The sequence below is a fragment of the Stegostoma tigrinum genome, chromosome 5 (genome assembly GCF_030684315.1).
Source record: "Stegostoma tigrinum isolate sSteTig4 chromosome 5, sSteTig4.hap1, whole genome shotgun sequence".
NCBI classification, from domain to species: Eukaryota; Metazoa; Chordata; class Chondrichthyes; order Orectolobiformes; family Stegostomatidae; genus Stegostoma; species Stegostoma tigrinum.
Genome location: NC_081358.1, coordinates 122,132,159 through 122,151,696, shown reverse-complemented (window position 1 = coordinate 122,151,696; position 19,538 = coordinate 122,132,159). Strand labels below are relative to the sequence as shown.

The following is a 19,538-nucleotide window of genomic DNA, read 5'->3' as shown; positions in this document are numbered from 1 at the left end:
TCAACAACTCATATGATAAGCATTATCATTAAGAATCGATATAGTTTTGAGCTTCCTCCTCCAGTGTGTTATTTAATTGTCCTTTGACATTCACAACTGGGTGTGGCAGGACAGCAGAGGTAAGATCTGATTCTTTGGTTGTGGGATTGTTTAACTCTGTCCTAGCATGTCAGTAGTTTCTTGTTACAGTTTCATCAGGCTGACACCTCAATTTTAGCTGAGCCTGGTGCTTTTTCTGACTTGCCAAATGCAATCTTCATTGCACCAAGATTAATCATAGGGCTTGGTGGTGGTGGTTAAGTGGTAGAGTGGCAGAAATGCCACAAGAGTGTGAATTGAATCATTTGGAAGGTCGAATTTGAATGCAGAATACAGGGTTAATGGCAAGAATCTCAGCAGTGTGGAGGAACACAGGGATCTTGGGGTCCATATCCACAGATCACTCAAAGTTGCCACCCAAGTTGATAGGTTTATAAAAAAGGCACATGGTGTGTTGGCTTTCATTGGCAGGGGAACTGAGTTTAAGAGTCGTGAGGTTATGATGCAGCTCTATAAAACACTGGTTAGACCACACTTGGAATATTGTGTTTGGTTCTGGTCACCTCATTAGAGGAAAGATGTGGAAGCTTTAGACAGGGTGCAGAGGAGATTTACCAGGATCCCGCCTGAACTGGAGGGCAGGTCTTATGAGGAAAGGTTAAGGGAGCTAGGGTTTTTCTCATTGGTGCGAAGAAGGATGAGAGGTGATTTGATAGAGCTGTACACGATGATGAGAGGCATAGATAGAGTAGATAGACAGAGACATTTTCCCAGAACACAAAGAACAGCAATGATCTTATGGAATGGCAAAGCAGGCTCAAAGGGCTGAATGGCCTAGTACTGGTTCTATTTTTCATGTACTCAGGACGGGAATGGGTATTACAAGGGGGCATAATTTTAAGGTTATTGGAGCAAGGTACAGGAGAGATGTCAGAGGTAGGTTCTTTACACACAGAGTGGTGGGAGTACGGAATGCACTGGCGGCAGTGGTAGTGGAGTCAGATACTTTAGAGACTTTTCAGTGACTCTTGGATAGGCACATGGAGGATAGAAAAATGTAGGGTATGCAGGGTGGATTGATCTTAGTAGGATAATAGGTCAGCACAACGTCGTTGGCCGAAGGACCTGTACTGTGCGGTACTCTTCTATGTTCTACGTTCTATACGAGGCCATGAGATTACATATTGTTGATAAGTACAGTTTTACTGCAGCTAAAGGGCCACAGCACCTCTTGGATGCTCAGTTTTGAATTGCTTAATCTGTTTGACATTGATTCCATTCAATGCAGTTGTAGTGCCAGGGTATCCTCAGTGTGAAGACAGGACTTTGTCTCTCCAAGGGCTATAAGATGGGGTCACTCCTGTTAGTAGCATTATGGATTAATGCCCGAACCCAAAGGACATTCTGACCTTGAAACCTTCAGAGGTTCTTCCGAGTGGTGCTCAACATGGAGAAATGATCAATAAAACAGGAGGGATGCTATAGATGGCAAATCAGCAAGAGCGTTCCTTGCTTATGCTTGACTTGATACCATGAGACTTCATGGGGTCCGGATTAAGTGTTGAGGACTCCCTGGGCAAGCATGACGTGACTGTAACCCACTGTGCTGCCATCTTAGGGAGGACTGCCCCAGGACACTTCTGAGCCATTGTCTACAAGATATGATTCCTTGAGAATGACTGTGTCAAGCTGTTACTTGACCATCCTTTGGACACCCGTCCCAACTTTGGCACAAGTCCCTACATGTTAATAAGTAGAACTTTGCAAGATTGACAGGACTGTATGTGTAATTGTTCCTGATATTTTGTCAATCGTGGGTGGTTCAACCACTTCCACCTCTTTTCTCAGAGCTAGGCAACAAATGTGCTACCAGAAGAAAGGAACTGTGGAATCTGGACCTTGCAAACAAATGATTCCTTCCGTGATCCTTTGGATGCCAGGTTATACAAGATCCAATGCCATCCAGTTAGTACTTCATTTCAACTGGGAAATTAGAAATATTTCTCCTCGCAAACATTGTATGAGTACATTAAATATAGAAGCAGAAATAGACCATTCAGCCCTTTGAGCCTGCTTTGCCATTCAATAAGATCATTGCTGTTCTTTGTGTTCTGAATATCCATGTTCTCATCTACCTCCAATAATATTTTATTCTCTGCGACAAGAGTTTACCTTCGTTTTAAAAATATTCAATGGCCCTGCCTCCATTGATTTCTGAGGTCTGGAATTCCAAAGTTGCACAACCTGTGAAGGAAAAGATGCCTCCCCATTTCAGTCCTAAGAAGGGAAAACCTAATTTTAAAACTGCACTACTTGTTATAGACTTACCCATGTCCATATTTTCAAGACCATTCAGGGTGTTATATAATTCAAAAATTCACCTCTCATTCTTCTAAACTCCAGTGAGCCAAATCCAATCTGTCCAATATTTCCTCATTCCACGTATCAATTTAGTAAACTTCCTCTGAACTGCCTCCAATCCATTTACATTGTTCATTAAATAAGGAGACCACAATTGCACGGAGAATTTAAGTGCCAAATCAATTCACCAGTGCCCTGTAACTGAAACACAGCATCCTTACTTTGAGGTTCAATTCCTGTCATAATAAAGAACAGCACCTTCTTAATAATAGTTTTCTTAATAACTGCTGTATCTGCACATCAGTCTTTCATGACTCATGCACAAGAACAATCTGTGTTTTGGAATTCTGCAATCATCCTCTCTTAAATACTTTGTTTGTATATAAAATTGGTTAATATAGATTTCAACTTCAAATTTTCTGCACGGGTGTAAAAAAATCCTTTGCATCATTTAATGCCATGGTGACACTGACAGAAACTGGATAAGTTGCCCACATCCTTGAGACTGATTCCACAAGGCTGCAACAAATAGTACTTCTCGGAGATAAGGCGTGAGATTGGCACAACGCTAAATGATCAGCCAGCTACTGAAGATCAATGATTAATGGTTGAATGCCTCTTTTTGCACTGTATGAATTCTGTGATTCCGTCCACAATAAAGTAGAGATGTCAAAGGTAAGTCTCCTATGATACATCCAGATACATAGTTAGTAGACAGGCATCTCAGGATGCACACATGGTACCCAAAGTCTTGCAAATGCAGATGTCTGCCCATCATAAAGGAGGTGTCTTCAGCTTGACCTTGCAATAGTGTGGATGACAACAAGGCCCCTCCTCCTAACTTCCTTTGGTACCTCTTATATTGCACAGTTTTTTGTTGCTTTACATGCTCAAGTAGCACAAGGGAGTCAAAGAAGTTACAGTAAAATAGTCGACACAACAATGCATTTTTAAGGGCAGATTAATTCTGGCCGAAAAAACTCAAGTGAAAATCTGAATTTAGCACTGGACCATATTGCAATAACTTGTAAAAACTGAAAAAAAATTGTGGATTCTGTAAAACAGAATCAAAAACAGAAGTTGTTGGAAAAGCTCAGCATGTCTGGCAGCATCTGTCTGGTGACCCTTCCTCAGAACTGATGATATCTGGAAAAATGTCAGTTTATATGCAGAAGATAGCATGGGAGGAGGAGGTACAGAGGGATACATTCATTTATTCTTTAGCCCATTCCCCCACCCTATCATCTGCATGTTATCCAAAATTTGGGATCATTACCATTCGAAGGAAGGGTCACCGGACCGAAATGTTAACTCCGATTTCTCTTCACAGATGGTGCCAGGCCTGCTGCACTTTTCCAGCAACTTCTGTTTTCTGTTATAATACCTTGTGTTTATAAATGAGTTTTCGCATATAGATAGCGCACTCACATAGAAATATACAAAACAACCACATCAAAATCAGTCACACTAAAGGTGGATGTGTGAGAATTTGTGCATCAGAATTTATGACCCATACTCATTGTTCAGGCCCTGGGGGCTTATTTTGTGCTTAAAGCTCCCATTTACACATGAATTTTACATAGACTTCCTGACATAAAAATGTATTTTCCTAAGTAAACTAACAAGGCTGTACTGGAAAGCCATTTGTCAAACCTGCAAAAGTTGTGTTGCAGTAGTCCTTTGCTCTGGGTTCTTCACTAGACACTTCTTGACAAAGTCTGTGAACTCATCAGACCAAAGCTCTGGCTTCCGGAACGTAGGTGGTGGGTTGGTGGGAATCATAAAAATAGCCTATTTTTAAAAGAAAAGGAAGGGGGAAAATCAGTTGGACATGGAAATCAGAATCATCTGAGTTTTAGTGCAGTCAAATAAACAAATCCTTTTATTCACCTTCTCTATCTAACAGTAAATCTGATGTACGCATTTTTTACTGATCTAGAATTTCTATCAGGAATGAAGTTCAGGAAACTAGTCCATCTGCTACCAATGTAGCCATTTCCCATTAAATTTCCTCTGTGCAAACTGAATCTCATTGAGCACTTCATACTTTATTTTATCTATTATTGTTTATCAGTCTCAAGAGAAGCTTTCCATTTTTGACCTGCTTAGTGAAACCAAAGGCACTTCCTGACCAAACAGATAAAACCAACAGACTGCTGTTTAGTGCCAGGATCATTTCCCACCTAAATAATTATTCTCAGTGGATCTCAGCCGTTTGAAAACACATCTGCTGAGTCAGCACTATCTCTGTTTCCAAACATAATATATTCTGAATTCTCAATTTTCAACATTAATGATTATAAACCACATGTACTAAGGGCATAAAATAATTTTTACAGTCTACTTTAAAACACTACCTTAGGTTAATGGTACAGACCAATTTCCTTACAGGAGAGACACAGTTGTTCAGTTTTATCCACCCAGCCAACTCACTGCTCGTTGAGCCACTAACTGCAATGCTGTGATCATACTTTTCTATTAATCTTTTCAACAACATCTTGTGCTACATCCATTTGCTAAAGTTCTGAAAGTTACCAGAAGTACGTCTGCTTTTTCAACAGCCACAATTTATAACTTCTCTTGTTAATCTTTCAAAATGCTTTCAAAACTATGTCATGCTTGACTAATTACACTGGGAATATGGGAGCAGCTGTAGGCTAAGACCATAAGACCATAAGATATAGGAGTGGAAGTAAGGCCATTCGGCACATCGAGTCCATTCCACCCATTAAATCATGGCTGATGGGCATTTCAACTCCACTTCCCTGCACTCTCCCTGTAGCCCTTGATTCCTTGTGAGATCAAGAATTTATCATCTTCGCCTTGAAGGCATTTAACATCCTGGCCTCCAATGCTCTCCGTGGCAATGAATTCCACAAGCCCACCACTCTCTGGCTGAAGAAACGTCGTCTCATTTCCGTTTAAATTTACCCCCTCTAATTTTAAGGCTGTGCCCACGGGTCCTAGTCTCCCCGCCTAACGGAAACAACTTCCTAGCGTCCACCCCTTCTAAACCATACATTATCTTGTAAGTTTCTATTAGATCTCCCCTCAACCTTCTAAACTCTAATGAGTACAATCCCAGGATCCTTAGCCGTTCATCGTACGTTAAACCTACCAGTCCAGGGATCATCTGTGTGAATCTCCGCTGGGACACACTCCAGCGCCAGTATGTCCTTCCTGAGGTGTGGGGCCCAAAATTGGACACAGTATTCTAAATGGGGCCTAACTAGAGCTTTATAAAGTCTCAGAAGCATATCACTGCTTTTATATTCCAAACCTCTTGAGATAAACGACATTACATTCGCTTTCTTAATCACGGACTCTACCTGCAAGTTAACCTTCAGAGAATCCTGGACCAACACTCCCAGATCCCTTTGTACTTCTGCTTTATGAATTTTCTCACCGTTTAGAAAATAGTCCATGCCTGTATTCTTCTTTCCAAAGTGCAAAACCTCACATTTGCTCACTTTGAATTTCATCAGCCATTTCCTGGACCACTCTCTTAAACTGTCTAAATCTTTCTGCAGCCTCCCCACCTCCTCATTACTACCTGCCTGTCGACCTAACTTCGTATCATCGGCAAACTTCGCCAGAATGCCCCCAGTCCCTTCATCCAGATCATTAATATATAAAGTGAACAGCTGCGGCCCCAACACTGAACCCTGCGGGACACCACTTGTCACCGGTTGCCATTCCGAAAAAGAGCCTTTTATCCCAACTCTCTGCCTTCTGTCAGACAGCCAATCCTCAATCTAAGTCAGTAGCTCACCTCGAACACCATGGGCCACTCACCTAACTCAGCAGCCTCCTGTGAGGCACCTTATCAAAGGCCTTTTGGAAGTCTAGATAGATAACATCCACTGAGTTTCCCTGGTCTAACCTACTTGTTACCTCTTCAAAGAATTCTAACAGGCTTGTCAGGCACGGCCTCCCCTTACTAGATCCATGCTGACTTGTTCTAATCTGACCCTGCACTTCCAGGAATTTAGAAACCACATCCTTAACAATGGCTTCTAGAATTTTACCAACAACCGAGGTTAGGCTAATCGGCCTATAATTTTCAATCTTTTGCCTTGATCCTTTCTTAAACAACGGGGTTACAGCAGCTATTTTCCAATCATCTGGGTCATTCCCAGACTCCAGTGACTTTTGAAAGATCACAACCAAAGCCTCCGCTATTTCCTCAGCCACCTCCCTCAGAACTCTAGGATATAGCCCATCAGGGCCAGGAGACTTATCAATTTTTAGACCTTTTAGCTTTTCTAGCACTTTCTCTTTTGTAATGCCTACCGTACTCAACTCTGCCCCCTGGCTCTCCCTAATTGTTGGGATACTACTCATATCTTCCACTGTGAAGACTGACGCAAAGTACTTATTAAGTTCTTCAGCTTTTTCCTTCTCTCCCATCACTAGCCTTCCAACATCAATTTGCAGTGGCCCAATGTCTACTTTTGCCTCTCGTTTGTTTCTTATGTACTGAAAGAAACTTTTACTATCATTTCTAATATTATTAGCTAGCCTCCCTTCATATATGATCCTCTCCTTCCTTATTTCTCTCTTTGTTATCCTCTGTTTATTTTTGTAGCCTTCCCAATCTTCTGATTTCCCAGTGCTCTTGGCCAATTTATAGGCTGTCTCTTTTTCTTTGATATATTTCCTGACTTCCTTTGTCAGCCATGGCTTTCTAATCCCACCCCGGATAATCCTTCTTTTCTTTGGGATGAACCTCTGTACTGTGTCCTCAATTACACCCAGAAACTCCTGCCATTGTTGGTCTACTGTCTTCCCCGCTAGGCTCTGCTTCCAGTCGATCTTCATCAATTCCTCTCTCATGCCCCTGTAATTACCCTTCTTTAGCTGTAACACCATTACATCCGATTTTGCCTTCTCTCTTTCAAACTGCAGACTGAACTCTACCATATTATGATTGCTGCCTCCTCAGTGTTCACTTACTTTCAAGATCTTTTATAACGCCAGGCTCATTACATAGCACTAAGTCCAGAATAGCCTGCTCCCTTATGGGCTCCATCACAAGCTGTTCCAAAAAGCCATCCTGTAAACATTCCATGAATTCCCTTTCTTTGGATCCACTGGCAACATTATTCACCCAGTCCACCTGCATATTGAAGTCCCCCATGATCACCGTGACCTTACCTTTCTGACATGCCCTATCTATTTCCCGGTGCGTCTTACGCCCCCAAGCATGGTTACTCTGCTCCTCAAGTATGCTCTGCTATTCTAAACTACAGCTGATCATCCACCTCAACACCATGTTCCTGAACTATTCCCGTATCCCTTGGCGTCATCCATACCTAGAAATCTATCAAACTCTGCCATGAACTTATCCAATGGATGAGCTTCTAAGGCCCTCTAGGAAGAGATCTCGAAATATTCACTACCCTCTGAGTGAAGAAATTTCTCTTCATCTCAAGTCCTGAAATAAAAAAAACATTACGATGCAGAAGGAGGCCATGAGCCCATTGTGCCGACAGTGCAGTGCATTTAAAACCCTAAACAACTTGTGTGCAAAAGATTTTTCCCACATCGTCTTCGCTTTGTTTGCACATCACTTTTACAAGCAGAAAATCTTCACACTATCTACTTTATCCAACCCATTCATGATTTCGAAAACCTCAAGCAGATCTTCTCTAAGCCACCTTGATTCAAAAGAGAACAGTCTCAACTTCTTCAATCCATCCTCATAATAAAAGTTTTTCACACCTGCAACAATTCTAGTGTACTGCTTCTGGACCACCTCCAATGCATTTGCATCTTTTCTATGATGTGCCTCACACAACTGCACATAATATTCCAGATTAAGTCTGACAAGTGTCTTCTACAAGTTCAATATCACTTCCTTGTTCTTGTGTTGTTATTCCCGTTAAGTCCAGGGATTCCTAAAGTAGAGAATGGGAACACTAATGGAATTGCAAACAGAAATCTTGGATCAAAAGTTCTGAAGCAGCAATGAGTGCCATGAAGCTCACTTAGTTACAACTATGCTCTTGCTCTAACAAAAAGGCCCCTGCTTTCATTAGCCTCCACTCACAACCTCACAGTTCTCACTGAGTGTTCATGACAACTTCCAAATCTTGGAAAGCAAGGTGTCTTTACTTGTGTACTCAAATTCTTTTGTGGTAAAGGTATTCTTAGATTCTTGCTTAACCTGGATATTAGTTTTCAATGATGTATGAACAAGGATATCAAGATTCCTTTGGAGATAAACAGTTCACAATCACCCAACATTTAAGAAATATTCTGCAAATCTGTCCCTCTGACCCTAACTTATCCACCTTCTATTCCATCTGCAATCTTCTTGCTCAGTTACTTCATCCTGTTTGTGTGTCATTTCCACAATACAAACTCCCACTCAATTTTGTGTCATCTGAAAATCTGGAAACATTATACTCAGACGCACATCCAAATCTGCAATATAGGTTGTAAACAGCTGGGGCCCCAAGTACTGAACTATGCAGTACCTCACTAGTCACAGCCTGTCAACCTGAAAAAGACCCATTTATTCTTATTCTCAGTTTCTTTTTGTTAATTTAAGACACAGATGAAAAACAATTTCATCTCAGAAGGGGTTGTGAATCTTGTGATTCTTTACTACAGAGGACTATTGAGGTTGGGTCATTTAGTATATTGAAGATTGAGATAGACAAATTTTTAATTAGTAAGGGGATCAGAATTGTATGGGAAAGGCAGAAAAGTGGAGGTGAGGATTAGCAGATCAGTCATCTCATTGAATTGTGGAGCAGATTTGACAGGCTGAATGGCCACTTCTGTTCCTGTATCTTATGATCTTAACTAATCCTCAATACATGCCAGTATATTATCCTCTATCCTATGTGCTATAATTTTATTAACTAAATTTTGTGGGACCTCATCAAAAGCCTTCAGAACATAGCACAACCACAGGTTCTCCTTTTTTTATGCTGCAAGTAACATTGCCAAGAAACTCTCATCGGTTTGTCAAACATGATTTACTTTTTATAAATATTAGCCATTAGCTGCATAAAGCTTCTCTCATACCTTAATAAGTTCCTTTGTTTGGATTAAATAACTTTATTTTGCATTGAACTACACGCTGTCAAATGCAATAGAAAATTCTCTCAAGTTACAAGTCACTCTTATCTGAAGGTTCTTTACTACAAAATTATTGATTAGCTAAAATATATACATTCAAATTAGGAACAGGAGACCATTCAGCCCCTTGAGGCTGCTGTGCCATTCAATAAGATTATAAACAATCTGATTGTAATCTCAAATCCATATTCGTACCGACCCCAACAGCCTTTTGCTACGTTACTTAACAAGACTCTATCTACCTCTGCCTTAAGAATATTCAAGGACCCTGCCTCCATCATCTTGTCATGAAGAAAGTTTCAAAGACTCATGACCTTCTGAAATAAAAACTTTGCTGCCTGTCTTAAATGGGAGATCCCTGAATGATAAGCCTGTTTCCTGTTTGGTTCCTCATCGTACTGATCCAGAAAACTATCATGTTATTCCAGGAAGTTGACTTCTACAGCATGGATGCTCATTTTACATACCCAATTTTGTTTTAAACAGATTAAGGTTACCTACGATTACTTTATTACCCTTGTTATATGAATCTCTATTTTCGTTCCCACCAATACTTGCTGTCCTTTGATCCTTCTTAGCTCCATGCAAAAAGATTGGATACACTGTTCTTCTCATCTCAGACTAATTTCATTCTTTAACAACAGGACTGCTCACCTAATTTCCCTTTTCACCTTTCCTTCTCAAAAGAATATTCTTGAATATTCAGTCTGCAGCCTTGGTTACCCTGTAGCCACATGTCTGTAATGGCAATTATCTCCCACCCATTCACTTGTAACTGTGCCATCAATTCACCGAGCTTGTTGTGAACTTCCAGACACACTACCTTTAATTCTGCCTTTTAACACCGTTCTGTGTTTTGATTCTTCTTTATACTGATTTTCTTTTTTTTCAATATTTCTATTTCTGAAACCCAGATATAATTCAGGTGCAATTACAAAATTTCAGTCAAATCACAGGTTATTTTCTTTCTTGTTGGAACTCTCCATTTCTTATGTAGTAATCTGCATTTTCCATTCTCAGGCACCAATCCCACCAGCAAAATTTAAAATGGGGATGGAAAACAAATAGGAATTCAGCAAAGCTACTGTTTCTTGAATCCTGGAGTTGGCAGCATTGGGTTGAATATTACTTTTGGGTGGGAATGCCCTGAAGTGACTGTTTTTTTGCCATTCCAACCTAGAGAAACATGTCAGAATCATGCCCACATGAAAAAGACACTGACAATGGCACACAGTAGCAAATATTTGTAAATCAATCTGTTTTCATCCACTTCTTAACCATTTTATTTTTCTTTCTTCTTGTGGTATTTAGAGATTTAACATAGAACATTACAGCACAGTACAGGCCCTTTGGCCTTCGATGTTGTGCCGACCTGTCATACCAATCTGAAGCCCATCTAACCTACACTACTCCATGTACGTCCATATGCTTGTTCAATGACGACTTAAATGTACTTAAAGTTGGCGAATCTACTACCGTTGCAGGCAAAGCGTTCCATTCCCTTACAACTCTCTGAGTAAAGAAACTACCTCTGACATCTGTCCTATATCTTTCACCCCTCAATTTAAAGCTATGCCCCCTCGTGCTCGCCGTCACCATCCTAGGATAAAGGCTCTCCCTATCCACCCTATCTAACCCTCTGATTATTTTACATGTTTCAATTAAGTCACCTCTCAGCCTTCTTCTCTCTAATGAAAACAGCCTCAAGTCCCCAGCTTTCCTCGTAAGACCTTCCCTCTATACCAGGCAACATCCTAGTAAATCTCCTCTGAACCCTTTCCAAAGCTTCCACATCCTTCTTATAATGCGGTGACCAGAACTGTACGCAATACTCCAAGTGCAGCCACACCAGAGTTTTGTACAGCTGCAGCATAACCTCATGGTTCCAGAACTCGATCCCTCTATTAATAAAAGCTAAAACACTGTATGCCTTCTTAACAGCCCTGTCAACCTGGGTGGCAACTTTCAAGGATCTGTGTACATGGACACCGAGATCTCTCTGCTCATCTACACTACCGAGAATCTTACCATGAGCCCAGTACTTTGCCTTCCGGTCACTCCTACCAAAGTGCATCACCTCACACTTGTCTGCATTAAACTCCATTTGTCACCTCTCAGCCCAGCTCTGCGGCTTATCTATGTCTCTCTCTAACCAACAACATCCTTCTTCACTATCCACAACTCCACCGACCTTGGTGTCGTCTGCAAATTTACTAACCCATCCTTCTATGCCCTCATCCAGATCATTTATAAAAATTACAAACAGCAGTGGACCCAACACTGACCCTTGTGGTAAACCACTAGTACCTGGTCTCCAGGATGAACATTTCCCATCAATTACCACCCTCTGTCTTCTTTCAGCAAGCCAATTTCCGATCCAAACTGCTATATCTCCCACAATCCCATTCCTCCGCATTTTGTACAATAGCCTACTGTGGGGAACCTTATTGAACGCCTTGCTGAAATCCATATACACCACATCAACCGGTTTACTCTCATCTACCTGTTTGGTCACCTTCTCAAAGAACTCAATAAGGTTTGTGAGGCATGACCTACCGTTCACAAAATCGTGCTGACTATCCCTAATCAAATTATTCTTTTCTAGATTATTATAAATCCTATCCCTTATAACCTTTTCCAACACTTTACCAACAACTGAGGTAAGGCTCACTGGTCTATAATTACCAGGGTTGTCTCTACTCCCCTTCTTGAACAGGGGAACCAGATTTGCTATCCTCCAATCGTCTGGCACTATTCCTGTAGACAATGACGAGTTAAAGATCAATGCCAAAGGCTTGGCAATCTCCTCCCTGGCTTCCCAGAGGATCCTAGGATAAATCCCATCCGGCCCAGGGGACTTATCACTCTGTAGGATTTCTAATACCTCTTGCTTGTGAACCTCAATACCACCTAGTCTAGTAGCCTGTATCTCAGTATTCTCCTCGACAACATTGTCGTTTTCAAGAGTGAATACTGTCAAAAAATATTCATTTAGTGCTTCCCCTATCTGGTCTGACTCCACACACAGCTTCCCACTACTATCCTTGATTGGCCCTAATCTTACTCTCATCATTCTTTTATTCCTTAAATACCTATAGATTTAAGATTCATTCCAATTGATGCAATTTATTTTTGTCTACAGTACATCACTGACACCAATTGGCTTTTCAATGGGATTCTTACTTTACAAAATGCTTGGAAGAAGAGACGATGATCTTCGAAGACAGTGTTGTGGACAGAGGTACAAATATTAATGACATGACTTTGAAAGGACTTTGCCCAGTATGCTGTTGATTCAGCAACCATCAACAGAGGAAGAAGCTTGGATGTATGGTTTTGTAACTTGTCTGAATACTCCTGGATGTACAAAAACTTTTCCTTTAAAATTGCTTATTCCATCTCTTTCTGCTTCAGAAATGACTGACCAAAATCTTAGCCTTCCCAAATTCTATTAAACTTTCTGTTCTCCTACTCTGACACTTTCCTTGAATTGTTTCCAGCCTCTTTAATATTCAGTGACATTAAATATTCCAATCTGATTTTGATGACACTATTCAAAACTGCAGGCGAACCAAGTATGAACGTTGTTTCATCCTCAATTTCAGCAGTGAATTTTATTTTGCAGTTAACTCCTACAGCTTTGTCTTCTTCGTTAGCTTCTTCCAGTGTAATTCAAAGATACTGTAATTTTGAACCAAATTTGAAACTAATGAGTAAGCAAAGCCCTTCAACAGACCAATGGGACAAGGTGAATGTTTCAGCAAACCTCATGTCAAAAATTGGAGTAATTTAGAATTATGAAGGTTATTGCAACAAACAACAGTTAAAGGAAAGCTTGCCTAAAAGTGAAATCAGCATTTTGAAGTCTGGAGTATTGTGCTACCAATCAGGACCACAAGAGGCTGCCAAAGCATCGGGAGTTCCTGAAACTTCTAATAGTTAATAACAAGCGTTACAACTTTAAAATGATTAGTCGGTCAATATATGACAAGATCGGAAGATATTGATGTAATCTTGTCTTGGGTGAAAGCAAAAATCAAACCAATCCTCAGAAGTTGGTTTATGGTAAATACCTTTCTAATGCTTTATTCTTCTCCATGTCACAGGGCAGAAACAATACTTTCTTTCTTGTTCTCATCTTTTATTACGGCATCTCAGAAACTATTGTTGCAAGACTATATTATAATACTTTTATTCCAGCAGACTGGACATGGAATAGATTCAAAATATGCTGTGTTTCGGTGTTCTACTTGTGGAAAAGAAGGAAAGTTTGATAACTATTTCTCATAACGCATTTGTTGATGTTCACAAAAATGATTGGTTGCATTTCTCTGAGACAAAAATGTTGCACATTATTTACAAATTTCTAGTTGTTTGTACTCCATTTAGACAGAATTCATATTGTTTACTATGGCAGGTAACTGGTAAAACTAGGTTCTTCTCTGGAGACTATCATTCTACAGTAGATGAACTTTGAGCTGCGTGCTCCACCTTTATCTTCAAGATTATCTTCTCCTTTTCCTATCAGTGTGGTAACAGCTGTAATAAATACTTGTTTGACAGGGGCCTCTTGACTGTGAAGGACACAATGTAACAAAGTTAAGCTGATCTCTTAATTGAAGAATTCAATGGATAACACAAGAAGGAACAATGTCAAACCTATTGATGTACCTGTCCTATGCAAAAGATTAAGTCAAAAGAAAGTTCAGACGGTCTACCTTCAAATTTATTCTACACTGGTTTGTAGATCACAGCTAGGTCATTGTTGATACTTCCTCAAAATCTACTGAGTCAACTGAAAAGCATGATACTCATTTACATGAAAAGCCTTCTATCACTAACGATCAGCACAGGAAGCTTCAATGGGCTTTTTAACACAATGTAAAATCTGCAAGTTACATCTTTTCCAGCACACAGCTCACAGAAAATACTTACATTCATCAACTTACATGAAAGTAGATAAATCATCCCGAAATGATTCTGCACCTTTCTTACCACAGTATAACTGTTATGTTCAGTCTACTTACTGCTCGCCTTCCATTTTGATGACCCATATGGAAAGAGCAGGAGACTGGGAATAAAATTTGATTTGCTTGAGTAAAGAGCCAACAAAGGCAAATAGACTAAATAATTACATTCTGTGCCAAAACATTAATGCATTTGTATTTGTGAAGAACAATATTATTTGTTAGAACACTGGGCTTCATTTCAAACACCTATATTCAATTGCTATGTACAATGGGGAGGAAAGTTCTTGCATAAAGGAACAATACACTGTGGCTTTTTTAGAGCTACCCTTGCTGGATTCAACCTGGCCAGCTCATGAATATCATTTGAATATGCAGTGTGTTTACCATTGAAAACCAGAAGGCTCATGCTCTCAATTCCAAACATTTGTTTTTTTAACATAAAGAAATTTACCAGGTTAGTCATGAAAGATTGACAAGTGAATGTATTTGTTCCAAGTAGCCATATTTAGGATTATTTAGTTAGCAAATATAAATCCCTGAAGCTAAGTAATCACCTCCTCATTTGCTGAGTTTAAGGTGCTTAGTGGGCCAACAACCACAACCATCTTCCTGTTCAAATAAAGGGTCACAAAAGCCAAGACGTTTCCTCTGCTTTCTCTCCAGAAATGCTGCTAGACTTGCTGAATTTCTCCAGCAATTTCTGTTTTCATTTCAGATTTCCAGCACCCACAGCTCTTGGTTTTATTCATTGTCCACTGTGCCAGGTATCACAGTTATTATTCTAGGATTCCTTGATACCATATTCATGCCAGATACAACATTCACATGGGCTTTCTGGTTGAAGGTATATGCAAATGCTTCAGCCTTGTAGGCAGATTAGCAGTTCGTCATTTCCTGTTCATCCAAATGACACACCACTGAAGTTTCCAGTGATAGAAATATTCTGAAATCACTTAAATTTACATCAACTTCCAATGTTGCTAGGGTGACTATATATCCATTTTCCAAAACAGCACCTGGATGCAGTTCTACAGACAAACAATGCTCCCAGAAGAGTCACCAGTCACAAAACATGCAGGACCCACAGAAAGCTGCCTTGTGGTTGGTTTAGAAAATGGTAAGAATTGTGATGAGGATGGAGGGATCCAACTGATGGGAGCTTTGACAATCTCCTGGTTTTGAACAACAAAAGAGATGGGTTCGCTGATGAATGTTTTGTTATCTAGAGATCACAGTATTCATGCTCCATACACCACCAAGTGCTGAGCTGCTCCACCAAGTTCTTGAATCATTCCCAAAATATGCCACTTTTATCATGCATAACATAGTGTGGAACTGGAGGAACACAGCAGGCCAGGCAACATCAGAGGAGCAGGAAGGCTGACGATTCGGGTCGAGACCCTTCAGAAATTTGCAGAATTTCAGAATTTCTGAAGAAAGGTCCCAACCCAAAACATCAACTCTGATGCTGCCTAGCCTGCTGTGTTTCACCAGCTCCACAGTGCATTATCTCTGACTCCAGCTTTTGCAGTTCTTACTATCTCTGACTTTTATCAAGCTAGTTGGTTAAAGAGGGAATAGCCTGGGGCCAAAATATTGTGTTACATAGGGCACTAGCAATTGAACTAATGTGTGGCAGCTGCATCAAAGCCACATGAACCCTAGCAGCGAAATCAGAGTGTGCTCCACAACCTTCTGTGATATGGGTGAACGTTGAACTAAGTGCCCTGATTTGATTTAAGAAATATCATGATTCTGATCAGGCCACAAGAATACTTTCCACATCAAGCAGATGTTCACCTGCACATCTGCTAATGTGGTATACTGCATCCGCTGTTCCCGTTGTAGCCTCCTCTGCATTGGGGACCGCTTTGCAGAACACCTATGCTCAGGTCACACTAAACAACTGCACCTCCCAGTCGCGAACCATTTCAACTCTCCCTCCCATTCTGCAGACGACATGTCTATCCTGGGCCTCCTGCAGTGCCACAACGATGCTACCCGAAGGTTGAAGGAACAGCAACTCATATTCCGCTTGGGAACCCTGCAGCTCAATGGTATCGATGTGGACATCACAAGCTTCAAAATCTCCCCTCCCCCTACCACATCCCAAAACCAGCCCAGCTCATCCCCGCCTTCCTAACCCATCCTCCCGTCAACCCATTCCCTCCCCCACCTTAAGCGCCACCCCCATCTCCTACCTACCAACCTCATCCCACACCCTTGACTGTCCGTCCTCCTTGGACCTATCCCCTCTCTAACTCCCCACCTACACTCACCTTTACTGGCTCCATCCCCGCCTCTTTGACCTGTCTGTCTTCTCCCCACCTATCTTCTCCTCTATCCATCTTCTATCCACTTCCTCCTCTCTCCCTATTTATTTCAGAACCCCTTTCCCCTCCCACATTTCTGAAGAAGGATCTGGGCCCCAAAACATCAGCCTTCCTGCTCTTCTGATGCTGCTTGGCCTGCTGTGTTCATCCAACTCTACATATTGGTTAGCACTGCCGTCTCACAGCACCAGGGACCCGGGTTCAATTCCAGCCTCGAGCGACTGTGTGTGGAGTTTGCACATTCTCCCCATGTCTGCGTGGGTCTCCTCTGGGTGCTCCAGTTTCCTCCCACAGTCCAAAGATGTGCAGGTCAGGTGGATTGGCCATGCTAAATTGCCCGTAGTGTTCAGGGGTGTGTGGGTTATAGGGGGATGGGTCTGGGTGGGATGCTTCAAGGGGCAGAGTGGACTTGTTGGGCCGAAGGGCCTGTTTCCACACTGTAGGTAATCAAATCTAAAAAAAAATCTTGTTATCTCAGATTCTCCAGCATCTGCAGTCCCTGCTGTGTCTGAAATGATTCTGATCTTTATGCTTTTAGACTCACGATGAAAATTTTTTAAAAAGCTACACTCTGTAATATGAAGTACAACTAGGGTCTGTATTTTACCATATTTTGGCAAAGTGTCATTTGCATTGAATCCCTACAGTGTGGAAACAGGCCATTTGGCCCAATGAGTCCACAACTACCCTCTGAGCAGCTCTCCACCTAGACCCACCCACCCTAAGCCAGTAACCTCGCATTTCCCATGGCTACTGCACTTAACCCACACATTCCTCGACGCTTTAGGAAATTTAGCATGGCCAATCCACCTAACCAGCATATTACTAGACTGTGGGAGGAAAACAGAGCACCATGCGGAAACCCATATAGACATGGGAGGATCATGAAAACTCCACACAGACAGATTACTTCTCAATTTCATGGAAGCCTTCTCTCTACAATTCTTAGCAACTTTCCTAACGCGGTTATCCCAAACTGTCCTCATTAACTACCAATTCTGCCCCCCTCAACAGATGCTTGCCCAATTCTACCATTCACACTAGCTGGAAAAACTTACCACTGCTGGGATATCCCAGAAAAGAGTGTCATCCCTGTCACTGGTGCCATATTTGAAAGGCCATTACAGGCAAATGCATGCCAGAACATGCAGTGACATTCCAGATCTACTGTGCACAACTGCGTACATAATTGTAAGTATGGTAACGGATAACAGTCCCCACTTTGCAAACCATGACTCAAGATCTTGGCAGTTGGCGTGTGCAAAGGAAGGTCCACTTCCTCCCTCAGGACCAGCACAGGAGGCCACACCACCAAACCGTACCAGCCTGTTCCAAGGTCAGCACCCAGATCAATGCACTCTCAGAAGAATTCAAGTCGCAGACATTTTCATTTCTGTTGCACACTTATTATTTACATGGAAGGCAACAGCAGGCACTTCTCACACAGTGAGTTCTGGGCTCCACCTCCCTGAGTAGCATCCTCTTCCTGGTAACCCTCCCCATTAACCCCATATACTTTGCACATCCCCAAGTCCTTCATCCAACCTGTGTATCTGGATCTGCTTCTGCCCACATCTGCTACCCCCACAGCCATGGACAAATAAGATGAACGTGCCAGGTCTGGTATTGCACTGTGTGCCTCCAACCCCAGAAGTCAGGATGCTGCTCACCATTGACAACCAACCTCCCACGTGACCTTTGGTAGATGGAACCCTGCAGACTGATCATGGTTCATCCAATTGTATGACTTAGCCAGACAGTAACAAACAATAAGTGACCATATCTCTGATTGATAATATGTGCAACTCCCTTCCTGTTCCCATGGTTTCCCAGACTGACTGTATTGGACCCATCAGACACATGGCCCCTGATTGTGAGTGCGCAACCTGACACTTTTTACTGCCCAAGCACCTGGACTAAATCTGCTCTTGACTTACTGTGCTGGGCTCCTATGATTGGTGCTTCCTTTAATTTCAGTGACATATATATCGAGTCATGGTCATTTGCTTGAAGGATACACAGTAGGTTTGTAGCTAAGCCATCTGAGACCAGAGTGACAAATATCATATAGCAGATGCCCACCCTTTCACTGACAAGTACTGGCAACCATGTCAAGCTACCTGAATGTGGAAACACGCTAAGAATCAAGACAATCAAGCAACCTTAAGCTCTGGCTGAGTGAGCAATAAGGGAAGGCAGGAATGCTGAGAGTATCCAGATAGTCACTGAGAAATTATGTTGAGAGAGAAAACCTTCGATTGCATCGTTTTGTTTAATTCAATCATGGGTTGCGGGCATCAATATTAAGTAGTTGCTGACTGGCCAGCACTTTGTACCCATCCCTATTTGCCTTTGAGAACATGGTGCTCAGGTAACTTCTTGAGCCACTGCAGTCCATAAGCTGTAGGTAGGATTTTGACCCAATGACAATGAAGCGACACTGTTATATTTCCAAATCAGAGTGGTGAGTGCCTTGAAGGGGAACTTGCAGGTGGTGGTGTTCTCGTGTATTTGCTGCCCTTGCCTTTCGAGATGGAAGTGCTCATGGGTTTGGAGGTGTCTGAGGATCTTGAATGAATTTCTGCCATACATTTTGTAGTTAGTACATACCATTGCTACTAAGTGTTGGTGATGGAGGGAGTAGAAGCTAGTGGATGTGGTGCCAATCAAGCAGGCTGTTTTGTCCTGGATTGGGTCAAGCTTCTTAACTGTTGTTGAAGCTGCACCCATCCAGGCAATAGAG

At 41.6% G+C, this 19,538-nt stretch overlaps 1 protein-coding gene across 6 annotated transcripts in view; it reads right to left on the bottom strand.

Annotated features, from left to right (window-relative positions):
* stk3 (serine/threonine kinase 3 (STE20 homolog, yeast)) overlaps positions 1–19,538 on the bottom strand; it is a 384,923-nt gene that overhangs the window by 153,113 nt on the left and 212,272 nt on the right. For all 6 annotated transcript variants that reach the window (XM_048529773.2, XM_048529774.2, XM_048529775.2 and 3 more), the window contains one exon: positions 4,054–4,191. In XM_048529773.2, coding sequence (XP_048385730.1) covers positions 4,054–4,191 — 138 coding nt within the window. The remainder of the gene's footprint in view (positions 1–4,053; positions 4,192–19,538) is intronic.